We start from the raw sequence: 21,558 nt of genomic DNA on the forward strand, positions 1-21,558 counted from the left end.
CCTTACCTAACCCGGGGGCCTCCGGCACCGTCTTCTGCCGCTGACCCGTCCTGGCCAGCGGCGCCGGCGTCTCTCCTCCGCGTCCAGCCGCCGCTGGACATCTTCTCTTCCGATCCCGACCGATGACCTCCTCCGGCTCCTCCTTGCGGCGTCTGGATCTTCTGCGCTCCGGCGCGCCGACCTCCGTCCGCGCTGCTCCCGCCCGTCTTCTTCCTTCTGCCACGCGATCCTCTTCCTCGCGCTCCTGCGCGCGGGCTCCTCCTCTTCGCCGCTCTTCGGCGCGGCCTCCTTTACGAACGGCTCCCGCCCGGCGTCTGACGTCAGACGCCGGGGGCGGGGCCTATGACGCGGCGAGCGCCGATTGGCTCGCCGCGTCACTCTCCGATTGGCTGCCGCTCCGGGAGCCGCGATTGGCTCCCGGAGGGCGCCAAGATTTAAATGCCCCCGCAGTCTCTGGTCCGGTGCAGGGAAAAAGGTAATCCCTGCACCGGACACCCGCCGCCACGCACCAAGCGCTGGGGACAGACAAGCTGCCCCAGCGCTGTCCCCAGCTAGGGACGGCAACATGGATGTGCCCACAGGGCACATCCTTACATTTCCCCCCCCTTTTTCCTTTGTAGTCCCTACAAAGTTCCTCACGACTTCCATTGTCCGCGGGTCAGGGAATTCAGAGGTCCCTCCGGCGAAGGTACATTCGGGGGCCCAGCCTGGACCAGCTGTGACCCCACATCCTTCCTCCTCCAGCTCCGGGTTCCTCTTACGTCCTGACCTCCATCGGCGGATCCTCTGGGGGAGTGGCATCTCCTCACGGTCGCTTGACGTTGGCCACCAAGGGGAATCTTCCTCCACGGGGACAACAGTCACCCACTCTTGGCCTCCGATACCGTCTGTGGCTTCGTCCCTGTCGTCCGGGTGTGGTATCGACCACCACCCAACAGCGGAATCCTCCGGGGCATCCGTTTCCTCCCGGGCAACAGCCACCACATGTCGCATTTCCTCGTGGGGCATCTCCAAAGGTCCTATCTCTTCCTCTGGAACGGGTCCTCCCACGGCATCGCAGTCCTGTCCCCGTACGTCGGTCCATTTCGGCACTCCTGGCAGGTATTCTTGCTCCAGGACTATCTCCTCCTCTTTCCGGAGGGCATTCAACTGGGAGCATGACTCCACCCGATCCTGCCAGTCACTCTCGTCGGCGCTTCCGATGCCAGAGTCGTCCTCCATCTGTTCTGGGAGGGATTCGTCGGCGGACAGCTCACCGTAGTCCGAGTCCTCCTCCGATATCTGGACTGGGGTATTACTTTCCTCCTCAGCGTACTTCTTCGCTTCCGCTGGCACCTCTGCTTCCTCAGCGTACTCTTGCGCTTCCGCTGGCATCGTTACTTCCTCAGCGTACTCCTTCGCTTCCGCTGGCATCGTTACTTCCTCAGCGTACTCCTTTGCTTCCGCTGGCATTTCTTGGTACCCAGGACACTCCTGTTCCGCACGTCCTGGTCGTGGACGGTTCCATCGCGGGGAGATTCCGGACGTCTCAGTCACTGGGTCTTCACGCTTTTCTTCGCAGCGTGGTCTCTTCACCTCCCAGTCGTCCACCTCCGCCTCATGCGGGAAAGGATTCTGCCTTACTGGGGTCACTTTCTTGGGACAGAGTAGGTCCGCGGCATCTTCCCAAGGGCACTCACTGGCCGCATGTCCTGGTCGCCGACACTTCCAACAAGGGAGGGCCACTGCCACCTTCTCCAAGACGGGTTCCTGGTCCACCTCCTTCACTGGGGAATCTTCACCCGTTGGTTCCGGCTCAGAGGAAATGGGCACCTGCGAATTAACTTCAAGCAAGGCCTTCCGCTCCATTTCCCTGGTTTCCTCCTCCCATCTCTGGGCGCGACCATCCGCAATCATCCGGTCTTCGCTCCACGGACAATCGGGAAGCGCATGTCCTCTCGCCTCACAGAGCGCACACACAGGCTCTGCAGCCACCCGGTCCCAAAGCTGCTGACGAGACTCCGTCATCCGCTTCACCGTGGCCTCGTAGTCCGTCCTGTCTTCCGTCCATGGACATTCCAGGAGCCGATGTCGGGGATCTCCACAGTTTTCACACCAGGAATCAACCTCGTCTTGGCTCAACTCTTCGTCCCAGGGACAACTGTTGTGCTCATGCCCGTAGTTTCCGCAGAGCAAACACCAGGACTCATTCTTCGCTTGGCCCTTCTGACGTCTTCGGTCCGCTTCCTGGACCACCTTCTTTGGGGACGTCTCTCGCCAAGTACACTCGTCGGCAAAGTGACCTGTCTGCCGACATTTCTTGCAGGGCGTCACAGCGGCCTTCTTGCGCCCCTTCTCCCGGCGCTCTTCTTTTCCACGCTGGACCGACCGCTGCACCATCTTCAGGATGTCTGCCCCAGACACCGTCACCCAGTCGCTCTGGTCCGCACACATCCGGGGGTGAGTCTTCTCCGGAGCCGTCCGCAGGGAGGTCTTCTTGGTGGCGTTCCACATCGTGTCCGTGATCCGGTCTCTTTTATCCTGCCGACTACGCCAAGTGTGAGAGGTGCGGTTGGACTGCGGTGCGTGTGGTGGTGCCTGCTGCCGTGCAGGTGTAGACTCGGTACTCACCAGGCGCCGCTCGCTCTCACCTTCAGGTACCGGAACCCTCAACGGACCTGGAAATCTTCACTCGGATCCGGACACGGCGATTCCCTCTCGGAGCTGACCGACGACCGAGCTGAGGAGAGAATGGTCTACATTAAAGGGGGTATCGACCCTGCTTCCGGTGGAACAGGGGATACCCCAGGGGTGGCTGCGACCTTCACCGGCTGGGTGAATGGTCATCACCGGCACAAAGCCTCAGCTACCCAGCTTTCACACACTCGCGCTTTCGCACGTAGTGTGATGAAAGGGATTCTCACGTCCGTGAGCAATCCTAACTCCGGCGCTCGGGGACAAACAAGGGACAGACGTACACGGATGCTACTCACCGTCACAAGTCTTGCACTCCGATCTTCTCCACTTACAGGTCCCTGTAAGGAGGCAAAGAGAAACAGCCGTGCAGGGCCAAGAACTACCCTAGTGTGCGTCCGCTACACTAGCTACATAAACAGAGCCCTCAAACTAGCTCGTGTGGGTGGTGCGACACAACTATGCACAACTTACACAACACATACACTTTGCCCTGCACGGTAACAACATATATCACACTATCGGAGTTACCACATAAAACGGTGCTGTCCCTTTATCTACCCGACTCAGAACACCCAGTAGTGGGGACCGCACAGCTCACCCACCTACCGTACTCTCAGGGTGGCCTGAGCCTAACGCCCAGTGCCCTCACCTCGGGGAAAACACTGCTTCGATGGGCCTAGCGCCCCCTAACTGCACACAGGCCGGAGGCCTGACTTCGCCCACGGGCCTAGCGCCCGCCTAACTTGCTGCCCGTTGGGTGACCTGGGCCTTGTGCCCAGGGTCACCTTATCTGTACCTACTGGCCAAAATACGCTAGGGCCTAATGCCCTCTATCGCCCACAGGCCTATTGCCTGATTTGTCCCCCGGGCCTAGTGCCCGCCTAACTGGTGCCGCAGGGGTGGGGTGGCTTGGGCCTAATGCCCAAACCACCTAATCAGACAAATGACCCCCAATCTCCTAACTGCGCCACAGGCCTAGTGCCTGACTTGTGCCCTCGGGCCTAATGCCTGTCCCTGGTGGTCGAGGGAGGAAAAGGGGAGGAGGCAGGATGCCTCACTGAGGCCTTACCTAACCCGGGGGCCTCCGGCACCGTCTTCTGCCGCTGACCCGTCCTGGCCAGCGGCGCCGGCGTCTCTCCTCCGCGTCCAGCCGCCGCTGGACATCTTCTCTTCCGATCCCGACCGATGACCTCCTCCGGCTCCTCCTTGCGGCGTCTGGATCTTCTGCGCTCCGGCGCGCCGACCTCCGTCCGCGCTGCTCCCGCCCGTCTTCTTCCTTCTGCCACGCGATCCTCTTCCTCGCGCTCCTGCGCGCGGGCTCCTCCTCTTCGCCGCTCTTCGGCGCGGCCTCCTTTACGAACGGCTCCCGCCCGGCGTCTGACGTCAGACGCCGGGGGCGGGGCCTATGACGCGGCGAGCGCCGATTGGCTCGCCGCGTCACTCTCCGATTGGCTGCCGCTCCGGGAGCCGCGATTGGCTCCCGGAGGGCGCCAAGATTTAAATGCCCCCGCAGTCTCTGGTCCGGTGCAGGGAAAAAGGTAATCCCTGCACCGGACACCCGCCGCCACGCACCAAGCGCTGGGGACAGACAAGCTGCCCCAGCGCTGTCCCCAGCTAGGGACGGCAACATGGATGTGCCCACAGGGCACATCCTTACAGCTGGTATGAGTATTACCCTGGATTCCAAAATCCTTTCCTTGTAATGTCAGCTCTTCCGGGCACAGTTTCCCTAACTGAGGTCTGGAGGAAGGGCATAGAGGGAGGAGCCAGTGCACACCAGATAGTACCTAATCTTTCTTTAGAGTGCCCAGTCTCCTGCGGAGCCCGTCTATTCCCCATGGTCCTTACGGTGTCCCCAGCATCCACTACGGACTACGAGAAATAGAATTACCGGTGAGTAAATTCTTATTATTATTATTATTACATTTTATTTATAGGGCGCCACAAGTGTTTCGCAGCGCCGTACAAAGGACAGTACAGGGAGACAAAACTTAGCATAACAGTAAATAAATAACAAAAATGGAGTGCAGGTAACAAAGAGCACCACAATTCTCATACATAATACAATAATAAAACAATAATGTTCTGCCTAGGTGGATGAGATGCAATGCTCTGCTTAGATGGAAGAGATGCAATGCATACCTCCGAACTGTCCCGATTTTCGCGGGACTGTCCTGCTGTCCTACCCGTAGGCCGTAGCGTCCCGCTGTGGGGGGAGGGGCAGTTGGGATACTCCCGGTCACTCACTGCTCTGCATAGCAGAGCAGCAGTTATTAGACATTGTGCGCATGCGCAGAGTGTCTGTTCATGGGAGTCAGAGGGACTGGGGGCATGCCAGCAGCTCACAGGGCTCTGAGCATGCCCCCTGAGTTAAGAAATCGAGAGGCGTGGCTTGCGATAGCGGCATTCCCGTAGAGGCCTGCCCCTTCCCATGGCAATGCTCTGCCTAGGTGGATGAGATGCAGTGCTCTGAATGAATGGAAGAGAGCTATGCAGTCACTATGTCAACATTGACAATGGACACCAGAATGCCAACACGGTTAAAATGTAAAAATCATGAATGTCGACACCTGGAAAATGTTGACATAGATAGACATTAGAATGAGGCTTAGGTTTAGAGAGTGGTGTGTGGTTGTAATGTGTGGTTAGGAATAAACTTACCTTAAAAACACAGTGTCAGCTTTCTGACCATGTCAACATATCATCAGTGCTGACATGCCAAATGTTAACATGTTCAATATCGACATAATCACCATGTTGACATTCACATGATGAATGCAGCGCTCTGCCGGTATGGGTGAGATGCAGTGCTCTGCCTGGTGTGGGTGAAATGCTGTGCTCTGCTGCCTGAGATGGATGAGATGCAGCGCTCTGCCGAGATGGGTGAGATGCAGTGCTGTGCCTGTATGGGTGAGATGCAGTGCTCTGCTGGGATGGGTGAGGTGAAGTGCTGTGCCTGTATGGGTGAGATGCAGTGCTCTGCTGGGATGGGTGAGATGCAGTGCTGTGCCTGTATGGGTAAGATGCAGCGCTCTGCTGGGATGGGTGAGATGCAGTGCTGTGCCTGTATGGGTGAGATGCAGTGCTCTGCTGAGATGGGTGAGATGCAGTGCTGTGCCTGTATGGGTGAGATGCAGCGCTCTGCTGGGATGGGTAAGATGCAGCGCTCTGCTGGGATGGGTGAGATGCAGTGCTGTGCCTGTATGGGTGAGATGCAGTGCTCTGCTGAGATGGGTGAGATGCAGTGCTGTGCCTGTATGGGTGAGATGCAGCGCTCTGCTGGGATGGGTGAGATGCAGTGCTTTGCCTGTATGGGTGAGATGCAGTACTCTGCTGAGATGGGTGAGATGCAGTGCTGTGCCTGTATGGGTGAGATGCAGCGCTCTGCTGGGATGGGTGAGATGCAGTGCTGTGCCTGTATGGGTGAGATGTAGCGTTCTGCTGGAATGGGTGAGATGCAGTGCTCTGCTCGGATGGGTGAGATGCAGAGCTCTGCCTGGATGGGTGACATGCAGCACTCTGCTGGTATGAGTTAGATGCAGAGCTCTGGCTGGGATGGGTGAGATGCAGCGCTCTGGCTGGGATGGGTGAGATGCAGAGCTCTGCCTGGGATGGGTGAGATGCAGCGCTCTGCCTGGGATGGGTGAGATGCAGAGCTTTGCTGGTATGAGTGAGATGCAGCGCTCTGCCTGGATGGTGTTTTGTTCATACGTTTGTAAATCCAGTCATCAGGACACAGAGACATGTGAGTTCACTGCTGTGCTGTTTATTCCCTCCAACTCCAGGCACACTGCACACTGGACCACCCACTTCCCAGCATCCCCCTGGTCCCAGGGACCATCACTAAAGATTCAGGCTTACACCTATTAGTAAGGGAGTGTCTACAAATATTAATACACTAACATCACATCCTCCTTTCTCTAAAGATAAGCCCTCTACCCTTCAATGCAACAATTAACAACGTCATATTAAGAACGTCATCTAACACGTTTCAATGAGTCTCTCAGGTCTGTGTATTTCCCTTTTGGGTCTTTCATACACAGTCTGTGTTTCATCGACCATGTTGGACCTTTCTAGAATCGTGGTTTGTTCACCATTATCAGGATCATCATACATGTCAGATGAAGGGTATTCTTCAGTCATGTTGTCTTCATTATGGTTAGGTTGAGATCTTAAATCCACCCGATTTCTTCTTACTTCCGTTCCATGCTCTGTACGTATAGTATAAGATCTTGGTGCTACTTGTGCTTGCACAATACCTTTCTGCACCCAAATACCTTTTTTGTGATCTCTGAGACGGACTTGGTCACCTGATTTTAGATCAGATAAGCTTTTTGCTCGCCTGTCATGGAACAGTTTCTGTTTCGCCTGTTGACGTTCCTTACTCAGTCTGACCAACGCTGAGTTATGTGTATTAAGCAGTTCATCATGTATCGGGAGATTTGCTCTAATCCTCCTTCCCATCAGCATTTGTGCAGGAGAAAGTCCATTCTGTAAAGGTGTACTGCGGTAGATTAAAAGACTTTTGTAGAAATCTTCTTTACCTTCTTGAGCTTTTTTCATGAGACTCTTAACAGTTTTTACTGAACTTTCCACCAACCCATTTGAGAGTGGATAGTGGGGACTTGACGTAGTATGGACAAATTCCCACTCATCAGCAAATTGTCTAAATTCAGCACTGGAAAACTGAGGACCATTGTCAGTGAACACTTACATAGGAACACAATGCCTTGCAAAGATTGACTTCATGCAATTGATTACGGCTTTACTAGTAGTTGTATGTAGTGTCTTCACCTCAGGGTAGTTAGAGTAATAATCAGTCACGACAATGTACGTTTTCCCATTACAATCAAACAAATCTGCGCCAACTTTCTGGTACGGTCTCTCTGGCACTGCGTGAGGATTCAGTGGCTCGACTTGTTGTTTCGATCTATACGGAAGACATAATTCACATGTAGCTGTAGTCTGTGCTACTGTATGTCTTGGTTCATTCTTGGCCAATACATAACTTCACGCGCTCTCCGCTTACATTTTTCTTCTCCTAAGTGGCCTTCATGTATCTTGCACAGCATAGTTTTTCTTAGTCGTGCAGGTATGACAAACCTATTGCCTTTGTAAATAATCCCATCAACAACTGTAAGGTCACTGCGGTACATCCAATAATCATGGATAGAGAGCGGGCACGCATGTTTTTCTGCTGGCCAACCTTTCAGAATGATATCTTTCAACACTTTCATTGTGTCATCTGTCTCAGTTTCTTTCCTAATCTGTTCTTGTCTTGTAAGAGACACTGGTAGAGAAGCTACAATCAAATTAACATAGGCTTCTTTCTCTTTATCCATCAGACTTTTGGAACCTTCACTTTTGTCCACAGCACGAGAAAGTGTATCAGCAATGTACATGTATTTGCCGGGACAGTACAGCAAGTGTACATCATATTTCTGTAGTCTGATAAGCATTCGTTGAATTCTCATGGGACAGTCATGTAATGATTTAGTCATGATAGCTATCAATGGCTTGTGGTCAGTTTCCACTGTAAATGTTTGACCATACACAAACTGATGAAATCACTCACATGCATATGTGATCGCTAGAAGTTCTTTTTCTATCTGAACATGCCTTGTTTCAGCACTTGTCAGTGCTCTTGATGCATAGATTACTGGTTGCCATGTATCCTCATGTTCTTGTAACAGCACTGAGCCTAGGCCAAATTGTGAAGCATCTGCTGAAATTCTTATTCTTTTCGCAGGATCAAAGAATTTTAGCACTGGTGGCTCTGTAATGATCTGTTTCAAGTTTTGCCAACTTTCTTCTTGTTCATGTGACCACATCCACTCGTTATCTTTGTCCAACAACCATCTAAGAGAGGCTGTCCGTTCAGAGAGTTGAGAAATAAACTTTCCTAAGTAATTAATCATTCCTAGGAATCTTCTGACGTCGTCTTTGTTGTTAGGACGTTCCATGTTCACTATGGCTGATATTTTCCTTGGGTCTGGTTTTACACCTTGATCCGAGACCACGTCGCCCATAAAGGTAAGTGTATTCACGCCAAATTCACATTTGTCCTTGTTCAGCTTTAGATTCACTTTCTTGACAAGTTCCATTACTTGTCTCAATCTAGAATCATGTTCTTCCTTTGTAGATCCCCAGACAATAATGTCATCCATCATTGTTTCAACACCTGGAATATGTTAAAAAATCATGTGTATCTTTTTGTGATATACTTCTGGAGCAGACAATATTCCATATGGTAGTCGAAGAAATCTGTATCGACCTTCTGGTGTATTAAATGTACAAAGCTTTGAGCTGGCCTCATCTAGCTTCATTTGCCAGAATCCTGAAAATGCGTCCAATTTACTGATCCATTTTGCTCCCGCAAATTGCGACATGATTTAATCTCTGGTTGGTAGTTTTAAATGTTCTCGTTTAATAGCTTTGCTTAAATCTCTGGGGTCTAGACGTATTCTGAGTTGTCCATTTTTCTTTTCAACAATTACTAAGGAGCTTACCCATTCAGTAGGCTCATCAACTTTCTGTATCACACCCAAGGCTTCCATGCGATTTAACTCTTGTTTCAGTTTTTCTCTCAGTGCAAATGGCACTTTTCTACAGGGGTGTATCACTGAAGAAACTTGCGTGTCTATATTTATTTTATGCTCTCCAGGCAAACAACCTAGACCTTCAAACAAGTCTCTGTATTCTGTAAACATCGATTTGCAGTCATCTTCTACTTGTGATGTCACCATAAAAACTTTATTTAGCAAGCTTAGTTTCTCACAGGAACTTAATCCTAGAATCGGTTGCACATTTTTATCCACAATCAGTAGAGATGTTTTAAACTGTTGTCCCTTATATTTCAGTGTCACTAAGCATGTACCTTTCACAGGAATTTCCTTGCCAGTGTACCCTGTAACTTTCACTTTGGCTGGGTGAATTTTAGGTTTTACTCTAAAAGTCTTATAGTCTTGAAATGATATTAAATTCACCTGCGCACCAGTATCAAGCTTAAAGTAAATGACAATCTCGTTCACAGTTAAAGGGCCAATCCATTCTTTCTTATCTGCACTGCAAAGTTCAATGCAATCCACAAAGAATTCCTCTGTTTGTTTAATAGCATGTACTTTGGTTTCACTTTTAATTTTACAGCATTTGGCAAAGTGATTAAGTCTACCACTTTTCATGCAGGTTTTACCATAAGCAGGGCACATTTTAGGATTGTGAGCATTTCCACATCTACTACACATTTCCTTATTAGACTGTGGCTTAGACTGCTTCATTCTTGAGAATGGAGGTTTGCATGGCTCTGTTTTCTGCACTACATGCACATCAGCTTCCTTGTGTAACTTTATGGCTTGAAATCTAGTTATTTCTGCAGATCTACACATAGTCACTGCCTTGTCTAGTGTTAGGTCTTGCTCTCTCAGCAATCTCTCTCTGAGTCCATTATCAGGTATTCCACAGACAATACGATCTCTAATCAGTGAATCCTTTAAATCACCAAACTCACAGGTTTTACTCAGTGATTGCAGCTCTGTAACATACTGATCAAATCCATCTACAGACTTCTGATCACATGTGAAAAACTTATATCTTTCATATGTCACATTTTTCCTTGGCACAAAGTAATCTTCAAACTTTTGCATTATAGAAGAGAGCACCATATTCTGCCCCTCATCAAACTGAAAACTATTATAAATGTCCAGCACATCCTCTCCTATCACATGGAGGAAAATGGATGCCTTCGTTTTGTCAGCCTCTGAATCGGCTCCACATGCAGCAAGATATATATTAAACCTTTGCTTAAATCTTTTCCAGTTTTCAGACAAGTTACCAGACATCAGCATGCCGGTTGGAGGAGCTAGTTTATCCATGGTTACTCACTGTTTGAAGATAGGAGCACACGGCAGGCTTTGCAGACACAGAGTATCCCAGCCACAGACTTCTGCAAGATTCTTTCACACTCTGAGAGCACTAGCAGTCCAAGTTAAACTTCTTCTGACACCATGTTTTGTTCATACGTTTGTAAATCCAGTCATCAGGACACAGACATGTGAGTTCACTGCTGTGCTGTTTATTCCCTCCAACTCCAGGCACACTGCCCACTGGACCACCCACTTCCCAGCATTCCCCTGGTCCCAGGGACCATCACTAAAGATTCAGGCTTACACCTATTAGTAAGGGAGTGTCTACAAATATTAATACACTAACATCACAGATGGGTGAGATGCAGCGCTCTGCTGGTATGAGTTAGATGCATCGCTCTGGCTGGGATGGGTGAGATGCAGCACTCTGGCTGGGATGGGTGAGATGCAGCGCTCTGCCTGGGATGGGTGAGATGCAGCACTCTGCTGGTATGAGTGAGATGCTGAGCTCTGCCTGGGATGAGTGAGATGCAGCGCTCTGCCTGGGATGGGTGAGATGCAGAGCTTTGCTGGTATTAGTGAGATGCAGCGCTCTGCCTGGATGGGTGAGATGCAGCGCTCTGCTGGTATGAGTTAGATGCAGCGCTCTGGCTGGGATGGGTGAGATGCAGCACTATGCCTGGGATGAGTGAGATGCAGCGCTCTGCTGGTATGAGTTAGATGCAGCACTCTGCCTGGATGGGTGAGATGCAGCGCTCTGCCTGGGATGGGTGAGATGCAGAGCTTTGCTGGTATGAGTGAGATGCAGTGCTCTGCCTGGATGGGTGAGATGCAGCACTCTGCTGGTATGAGTTAGATGCAGAGCTCTGGCTGGGATGGGTGAGATGCAGCGCTCTGGCTGGGATGGGTGAGATGCAGAGCTCTGCCTGGGATGGGTGAGATGCAGCGCTCTGCCTGGGATGGGTGAGATGCAGATCTTTTCTGGTATGAGTGAGATGCAGCGCTCTGCCTGGATGGGTAAGATGCAGTGCTCTGCTGGTATGAGTGAGATGCAGAGCTGTGCCTGGGATGAGTGAGATGCAGCGCTCTGCCTGGGATGGGTGAGATGCAGATCTTTGCTGGTATGAGTGAGATGCAGCGCTGTGCCTGGATGGGTGAGATGCAGCGCTCTGCTGGTATGAGTTAGATGCAGCACTCTGGCTGGGATGGGTGAGATGCAGCACTCTGGCTGGGATGGGTGAGATGTAGCACTCTGGCTGGTATGAGTTAGATGCAGCACTCTGGCTGGGATGGGTGAGATGCAGCACTCTGGCTGGTATGAGTTAGATGCAGCACTCTGCCTGGGATAGGTGAGATGCAGCACTCTGCCTGGGATGGGTGAGATGCAGTGCTCTTGCTGGGATGGGTGAGATGCAGCGCTCTGCCTGGGATGGGTGAGATGCAGTGTTCTGGCTGGGATGGGTGAGATGCAGCGCTCTGCTGGTATGAGTTAGATGCAGCACTATGGCTGGGATGGGTAAGATGCAGCACTCTGGCTGGGATGGGTGAGATGCAGCACTCTGGCTGGTATGACTTAGATGCAGCACTCTGGCTGGGATGGGTAAGACGCAGCACTCTGGCTGGGATGGGTGAGATGCAGCACTCTGGCTGGTATGAGTTAGATGCAGCACTCTGGCTGGGATGGGTGAGACGCAGCACTCTGGCTGGGATGGGTGAGATGCAGCACTCTGGCTGGTATGAGTTAGATGCAGCGCTCTGCCTGGGATGGGTGAGATGCAGTGCTCTGGCTGGGATAGGTGAGATGCAGCGCTCTGGGTGGGATGGGTGAGATGCAGCGCTCTGGCTGGGATGGGAGAGATGCAGCGTTCTGCCTGGGATGGGTGAGATGCAGTGCTCTGGCTGGGATGGGTGAGATGCAGTGCTCTGGCTGGGATGGGTGAGATGCAGTGCTCTGGCTGGGATGGGTGAGATGCAGCGCTCTGGCTGGTATGAGTTAGATGCAGCACTCTGGCTGGGATGGGTGAGATGCAGCGCTCTGGCTGGGATGGGTGAGATGCAGCGCTCTGGGTGGGATGGGTGAGGTGCAGCACTCTGGCTGGGATGGGTGAGATGCAGCACTCTGGCTGGGATGGGTGAGATGCAGCACTCTGGCTGGGATGGGTGAGATGCAGCGCTCTGGCTGGGATGGGTGAGATGCAGCACTCTGGCTGGTATGAGTTAGATGCAGTGCTCTGGCTGGGATGGGTGAGATGCAGCACTCTGGCTGGGATGGGTGAGATGCAGCACTCTGGCTGGGATGGGTGAGATGCAGCACTCTGGCTGGTATGAGTTAGATGCAGTGCTCTGGCTGGGATGGGTGAGATGCAGCGCTCTGGCTGGGATGGGTGAGATGCAGCGCTCTGGGTGGGATGGGTAAGGTGCAGCACTCTGGCTGGGATGGGTGAGATGCAGCGCTCTACTCTGAGGGTGAGATGCAGCACTCTGCCTGGGATGGGTGAGATGCAGCGCTCTGCCTGGGATGGGTGAGATGCAGCGCTCTGGCTGTATGGGGGAGATGCCACGCTCTGCCTGTATGGGGGAGATGCAGCGCTCTGCCCTGAGGGTGAGATGCAGCGCTCTGCCTGGGATGGGTGAGATGCAGCGCTCTGGGTGGGATGGGTGAGGTGCAGCACTCTGGCTGGGATGGGTGAGATGCAGCGCTCTGCCTGGGATGGGTGAGATGCAGCACTCTGGCTGGGATGGGTGAGATGCCACGCTCAGCCTGTATGGGGGAAATGCCACTCTCTGCCTGTATGGGGGAGATGCAGCGCTCTGCCTGTATGGGGGAGATGCAGCGCTCTGCCCTGAGGATGAGATGCAGCACTCTGCCTGTATGGGTGAGATGACGATCTGCATGACAGCACGGAATTAAGCATAATGCACTGATGTGATGGATATTCTGGAATGGAGTGAAGAACTAATCTGATGGAATAGATGAAGTGTAATGCTCTGCTGGAAAGGGATGGGATGCAATGCTTTGCTGAGTTGGTTAAGATGCAATGATCTACTGGGATCTACAAAAATGAAAAATGCAATGGTCTGCTACAGTAGATCAAACACTGGGATGGATGAGATGCAATGCTCCTCGGGAGGTGGGATACAATGCTTGCGTCATATTTTTTAGGTGGAATGCTCAGTTGGGATAAACAGGGTGCATAGCTCTGCTATTAATGAATGGTGTTGAGCGCTGTAGGAAGCAATGATCTGCAATGCCAGCTGTGTATATTTTGTAGTAAGTCCTAAGCGGCTGTTCCTCAGACTGAATGCTGTTATAGAACGTACCAGACACACATGACCTCCAGGAGGCGATAGGCTGCAGTGTACCGTGGCTTAAAGAGATGTGCTGCAATAGTCTGCAAGGCCTGTTAAGCTTTGTACTGCATCCACTTGGATACACAGAGTTTATATAGAAACGAGGAGCTGCGATCTGCAATACACTGTCTGTGGCAAATGTTCAATATTATTGCTTTATTCTGCAGGTTATTTTGTGGTCTTCTGCTCTTCGGAACTGTGACGTGTTCAGCGCTGAAAAGACCACGATATGGAATCATCACATCCCCCAATTTCCCCAAAACGTACCCAAATAACAACCACAGCACCTGGAACATTGCTGTCCCTGAAGGATACCACGTGTCTCTGAATTTCCTGGTGTTTTACCTGGAACCATCGGACGGATGTAGCTATGACTATGTGACGGTACTGAGCATGTGTAGTGCGCTATGTCAGGGACACTCTCCTGAGGGCCATGTACATCTGTGTCATAGATACTTGATCTGGTGCCATCAGACGGATGTAGCTATGACTATGTGACGGTACTCGGCATGTGTAGTGCGCTACGTCAGGGACACTCTCCTGAGGGCCATAAACATCTGTGTCATAGATACTTGATCTGGTGCCATCAGACGGATGTAGCTATGACTATGTGACGGTACTCGGCATGTGTAGTGCGCTACGTCAGGGACACTCTCCTGAGGGCCATAAACATCTGTGTCATAGATACTTGACCTGGTTCCATCAGACGGATGTAGCTATGACTATGTGACGGTACTGGGCATGTGTAGTGCGCTATGTCAGGAACACTCTCCTGAGGGCCATGTACATCTGTGTCATAGATACTTGTCCTGGTGCCATCAGACGGATGTAGCTATGACTATGTGACGGTACTGAGCATGTGTAGTGCGCTATGTCAGGAACACTCTCCTGAGGGCCATGTACATCTGTGTCATAGATACTTGACCTGGTGCCATCAGACGGATGTAGCTATGACTATGTGACGGTACTCGGCATGTGTAGTGCGCTACGTCAGGGACACTCTCCTGAGGGCCATAAACATCTGTGTCATAGATACTTGACCTGGTTCCATCAGACGGATGTAGCTATGACGATGTGACGGTACTCGGCATGTGTAGTGCGCTATGTCAGGAACACTCTCCTGAGGGCCATGTACATCTGTGCCATAGATACCTGACCTGGAACCATCGGACGGATGTAGCTATGACTATGTGACGGTACTCAGCATGTGTAGTGCGCTATGTCAGGGACACTCTCCTGAGGGCCACATACATCTGTGTCATAGATACCTGACCTGGTTCCATCAGACGGATGTAGCTATGACTATGTGACGGTACTCGGCATGTGTAGTGTGCTATGTCAGGGACACTCTCCTGAGGGCCATGTACATCTGTGTCATAGATACTTGACCTGGTTCCATCAGACGGATGTAGCTATGACTATGTGACGGTACTGAGTATGTGTAGTACGCTATGTCAGGGACACTCTCCTGAGGGCCATGTACATCTGTGCCATAGATACCTGACCTGGTGCCATCAGACGGATGTAGCTATGACTATGTGATGGTACTGAGCATGTGTAGGACGCTATGTCAGGGACACTCTCCTGAGGGCCACATACATCTGTGTCATAGATACTTGACCTGGTGCCATCAGACGGATGTAGCTATGAGTATGGGACGGTACTCGGCATGTGTTGTGCGCTATGTCAGGGACACTCTCCTGAGGGCCATATACATCTGTGTCATAGATACTTGTCCTGGTGCCATCAGACGGATGTAGCTATGACTATGTGATGGTACTGAGCATGTGTAGTGCGCTATGTCAGGAACACTCTCCTGAGGGCCATAAACATCTGTGTCATAGATACTTGACCTGGTTCCATCAGACGGATGTAGCTATGACTATGTGACGGTACTTGGCATGTGTAGTGCGCTATGTCAGGGACACTCTCCTGAGGGCCATGTACATCTGTGCCATAGATACCTAACCTGGTGCCCTCAGACGGATGTAGCTATGACTATGTGATGGTACTCGGCATGTGTAGTGTGCTATGTCAGGGACACTCTCCTGAGGGCCATGTACATCTGTGCCAAAGATACCTGACCTGGTGCCATCAGACGGATGTGGCTATGACTATGTGATGGTACTGAGCATGTGTAGTGCGCTATGTCAGGGACACTCTCCTGAGGGCCATGTACATCTGTGTCATAGATACTGACCTGGTGCCATCAGACGAATGTAGCTATGACTATGTGATGGTAGTCGGCATGTGTAGTTCGCTATGTCAGGGACACTCTCCTGAGGGCCATGTACATCTGTGCCAAAGATACCTGACCTGGTGCCATCAGACAGATGTAGCTATGACTATGTGATGGTACTGAGCATGTGTAGTGCGCTATGTCAGGAACACTCTCCTGAGGGCCATAAACATCTGTGTCATAGATACTTGACCTGGTTCCATCAGACGGATGTAGCTATGACTATGTGACGGTACTCGGCATGTGTAGGACGCTATGTCAGGGACACTCTCCTGAGGGCCATATACATCTGTGTCATAGATACCTGACCTGGTGCCATCAAACGGATGTAGCTATGACTATGGGACGGTACTCGGCATGTGTAGTGCGCTATGTCAGGGACACTCTCCTGAGGGCCATGTACATCTGTGTCATAGATACTTGACCTGGTTCCATCAGACGGATGTAGCTATGACTATGTGACGGTACTGAGTATGTGTAGTGCGCTATGTCAGGGACACTCTCCTGAGGGCCACATACATCTGTGTCATAGATACTTGACCTGGTGCCATCAAACGGATGTAGCTATGACTATGGGACGGTACTCGGCATGTGTAGTGCGCTATGTCAGGAACACTCTCCTGAGGACCATGTACATCTGTGCCATAGATACCTGACCTGGTGCCATCAGACGGATGTAGCTATGACTATGTGACGGTACTGAGCATGTGTAGTGCGCTATGTCATGGACACTCTCCTGAGGGCCATGTACATCTGTGCCATAGATACCTGACCTGGTGCCATCAAACGGATGTAGCTATGACTATGGGACGGTACTCGGCATGTGTAGTGCGCTATGTCAGGGACACTCTCCTGAGGGCCATATACATCTGTGTCATAGATACTTGACCTGCTGCCATCAGACGGATGTAGCTATGACTATGTGACGGTACTCGGCATATGTAGTGTGCTATGTCAGGAACACTCTCCTGAGGGCCATGTACATCTGTGCCATAGATACCTGACCTGGTGCCATCAGACGGATGTAGCTATGACTATGTGACGGTACTGAGCATGTGTAGTGCGCTATGTCAGGGACACTCTCCTGAGGGCCATGTACATCTGTGCCATAGATACCTGACCTGGTGCCATCAAACGGATGTAGCTATGACTAAGTGACGGTACTTGGCATGTGTAGAGTGCTATGTCAGGAACACTCTCCTGAGGGCCATGTACATCTGTGCCATTGATACTTGTCCTGGTGTCATCAGACGGATGTAGCTATGACTATGTGACGGTACTCGGCATGTGTAGTGCGCTATGTCAGGGACACTCTCCTGAGGGCCATGTACATCTGTGCCATAGATACCTGTCCTGGTGCCATCAGACAGGTGTAGCTACTGTATGACTGTGACGGTACTGAGCATGTGTAGGACGCTATGTCAGGGACACTCTCCTGAGGGCCATGTACATCTGTGTCATAGATACTTGTCCTGGTGCCATCAGACGGATGTAGCTATGACTATGTGACGGTACTCGGTATGTGTAGTGCGCTATGTCAGGGACACTCTCCTGAGGGCCATGTACATCTGTGTCATAGATACTTGTCCTGGTGCCATCAGACGGATGTAGCTATGACTATGTGACGGTACTCGGCATGTGTAGGACGCTATGTCAGGGACACTCTCCTGAGGGCCACATACATCTGTGTCATAGATACTTGTCCTGGTGCCATCAGACGGATGTAGCTATGACTATGTGACGGTACTGAGCATGTGTAGTGCGCTATGTCAGGGACACTCTCCTGAGGGCCACATTCATCTGTGTCATAGATACTTGTCCTGGTGCCATCAGACGGATGTAGCTATGACTATGTGACGGTACTGAGCATGTGTAGTGCGCTATGTCAGGGACACTCTCCTGAGGGCCATATACATCTGTGTCATAGATACCTGTCTTGGTGCCATCAGACGGATGTAGCTATGACTATGTGATGGTACTGGGCATGTGTAGTGCGCTATGTCAGGGACACTCTCCTGAGGGCCATGTACATCTGTGTCATAGATACTTGTCCTGGTGCCATCAGACGAATGTAGCTATGACTATGTGATGGTACTCGACATGTGTAGTGCGCTATGTCAGGGACACTCTCCTGAGGGCCATGTACATCTGTGTCATAGATACTTGTCCTGGTGCCATCAGGCGGATGTAGCTATGACTGTGACGGTACTCGGCATGTGTAGTGTGCTATGTCAGGGACACTCTCCTGAGGGCCATGTACATCTGTGCCAAAGATACCTGACCTGGTGCCATCAGACGGATGTAGCTATGACTATGTGATGGTACTGAGCATGTGTAGTGCGCTATGTCAGGGACACTCTCCTGAGGGCCATGTACATCTGTGCCAAAGATACCTGACCCTGTGCCATCAGACGGATGTAGCTATGACTATATGATGGTACTGAGCATGTGTAGTGCGCTATGTCAGGAACACTCTCCTGAGGGCCATAAACATCTGTGTCATAGATACTTGACCTGGTTCCATCAGACGGATGTAGCTATGACTATGTGACGGTACTTGGCATGTGTAGTGCGCTATGTCAGGGACACTCTCCTGAGGGCCATGTACATCTGTGCCATAGATACCTAACCTGGTGCCCTCAGACGGATGTAGCTATGACTATGTGACGGTACTGAGCATGTGTAGTATGCTACGTCAGGGACACTCTCCTGAGGGCCATGGACATCTGTGTCAAAGATACTTGAACTGGTGCCATCAGACAGATGTAGCTATGACTATGTGACGGTACTCGGCATGTGTAGTGCGCTATGTCAGGGACACTCTCCTGAGGGCCATATACATCTGTGCCATAGATAAGTGTCCTGGTGCCATCAGACAGATGTAGCTACCGTATGACTGTGACGGTACGGAGCATGTGTAGGACGCTATGTCAGGGACAATCTCCTGAGGGCCATATACATCTGTGTCATAGATACTTGACCTGGTGCCATCAGATGGATGTAGCTATGACTGTGACGGTACTTGGCATGTGTAGTGCGCTATGTCAGGGACACTCTCCTGAGGGCCATGTACATCTGTGCCATAGATACCTGACCTGGTGCCATCAGACGGATGTATCTAGCTTTGACTATGTGACGGTACTGGGCATGTGTAGTGCGCTATGTCAGGGACACTCTCCTGAGGGCCATATACATCTGTGTCATAGATTCCTGACCTGGTGTCATCAGACGGATGTAGCTATGACTATGTGATGGTACTGAGCATGTGTAGTGCGCTATGTCAGGGACACTCTCCTGAGGGCCATGTACATCTGTGTCATAGATACTTGTCCTGGTGCCATCAGGCGGATGTAGCTATGACTGTGACGGTACTCGGCATGTGTAGTGCGCTATGTCAGGGACACTCTCCTGAGGGCTATATACATCTGTGTCATAGATACCTGACCTGGTGCCATCAGACGAATGTAGCTATCACTATGTGATGGTACTGAGCATGTGTAGTGCGCTATGTCAGGGACACTCTCCTGAGGGCCATGTACATCTGTGTCATAGATACCTGACCTGGTGCCATCAGACGGATGTAGCTATGACTATGTGATGGTACTCGGCATGTGTAGTGCGCTATGTCAGGGACACTCTCCTGAGGGCCATGTACATCTGTGCCAAAGATACCTGACCTGGTGCCATCAGACGAATGTAGCTATGACTATGTGATGGTACTGAGCATGTGTAGTGCGCTATGTCAGGAACACTCTTCTGAGGGCCATAAACATCTGTGTCATAGATACTTGACCTGCTGCCATCAGACGGATGTAGCTATGACTATGTGACGGTACTCGGCATGTGTAGGACGCTATGTCAGGGACACTCTCCTGAGGGCCATATACATCTGTGTCATAGATACCTGACCTCGTGCCATCAGATGGATGTAGCTATGACTGTGACGGTACTTGCCATGTGTAGTGCGCTATGTCAGGGACACTCTCCTGAGGGCCATGTACATCTGTGCCATAGATACCTGACCTGGTGCCATCAGACGGATGTATCTAGCTTTGACTATGTGACGGTACTCGGCATATGTATTGTGCTATGTCAGGAACACTCTCCTGAGGGCCATGTACATCTGTGCCATAGATACCTGACCTGGTGCCATCAGACGGATGTAGCTATGACTATGTGACGGTACTCGGCATGTGTAGTGCGCTATGTCAGGGACACTCTCCTGAGGGCCATGTACATCTGTGCCATAGATACCTGACCTGGTGCCATCAGACAGATGTAGCTATGACTATGTGACGGTACTTGGCATGTGTAGAGTGCTATGTCAGGAACACTCTCCTGAGGGCCATGTACATCTGTGCCATTGATACTTGTCCTGGTGTCATCAGACGGATGTAGCTATGACTATGTGACGGTACTCGGCATGTGTAGTGCGCTATGTCAGGGACACTCTCCTGAGGGCCATGTACATCTGTGCCATAGATACCTGTCCTGGTGCCATCAGACAGATGTAGCTACTGTATGACTGTGACGGTACTGAGCATGTGTAGGACGCTATGTCAGGGACACTCTCCTGAGGGCCATGTACATCTGTGTCATAGATACTTGTCCTGGTGCCATCAGACGGATGTAGCTATGACTATGTGAGGGTACTCGGCATGTGTAGTGCGCTATGTCAGGGACACTCTCCTGAGGGCCATGTACATCTGTGTCATAGATACTTGTCCTGGTGCCATCAGACGGATGTAGCTATGACTATGTGACGGTACTCGGCATGTGTAGGACGCTATGTCAGGGACACTCTCCTGAGGGCCACATACATCTGTGTCATAGATACTTGTCCTGGTGCCATCAGACGGATGTAGCTATGACTATGTGACGGTACTGAGCATGTGTAGTGCGCTATGTCAGGGACACTCTCCTGAGGGCCACATTCATCTGTGTCATAGATACTTGTCCTGGTGCCATCAGACGGATGTAGCTATGACTATGTGACGGTACTGAGCATGTGTAGTGCGCTATGTCAGGGACACTCTCCTGAGGGCCATATACATCTGTGTCATAGATACCTGTCTTGGTGCCATCAGACGGATGTAGCTATGACTATGTGATGGTACTGGGCATGTATAGTGCGCTATGTCAGGGACACTCTCCTGAGGGCCATGTACATCTGTGTCATAGATACTTGTCCTGGTGCCATCAGGCGGATGTAGCTATGACTGTGACGGTACTGAGCATGTGTAGTGCGCTATGTCAGGGACACTCTCCTGAGGGCCATATACATCTGTGTCATAGATACCTGACCTGGTGCCATCAGACGGATGTAGCTATGACTATGTGATGGTACTCGGCATGTGTAGTGCGCTATGTCAGGGACACTCTCCTGAGGGCCATGTACATCTGTGTCATAGATACTTGTCCTGGTGCCAT

At 51.3% G+C, this 21,558-nt stretch overlaps 1 protein-coding gene across 1 annotated transcript in view; it reads left to right on the plus strand.

Annotated features, from left to right (window-relative positions):
- Nucleotides 1–21,558, plus strand: part of C1R (complement C1r) — a 124,467-nt gene that overhangs the window by 23,990 nt on the left and 78,919 nt on the right. The window contains 1 exon segment of the mRNA XM_063962508.1: nt 14,057–14,273. Within this exon segment, the coding sequence (XP_063818578.1) occupies nt 14,057–14,273 (217 nt within the window).

The sequence above is a fragment of the Pseudophryne corroboree genome, chromosome 3 (assembly GCF_028390025.1).
Source record: "Pseudophryne corroboree isolate aPseCor3 chromosome 3, aPseCor3.hap2, whole genome shotgun sequence".
Taxonomy (NCBI): domain Eukaryota; kingdom Metazoa; phylum Chordata; class Amphibia; order Anura; family Myobatrachidae; genus Pseudophryne; species Pseudophryne corroboree.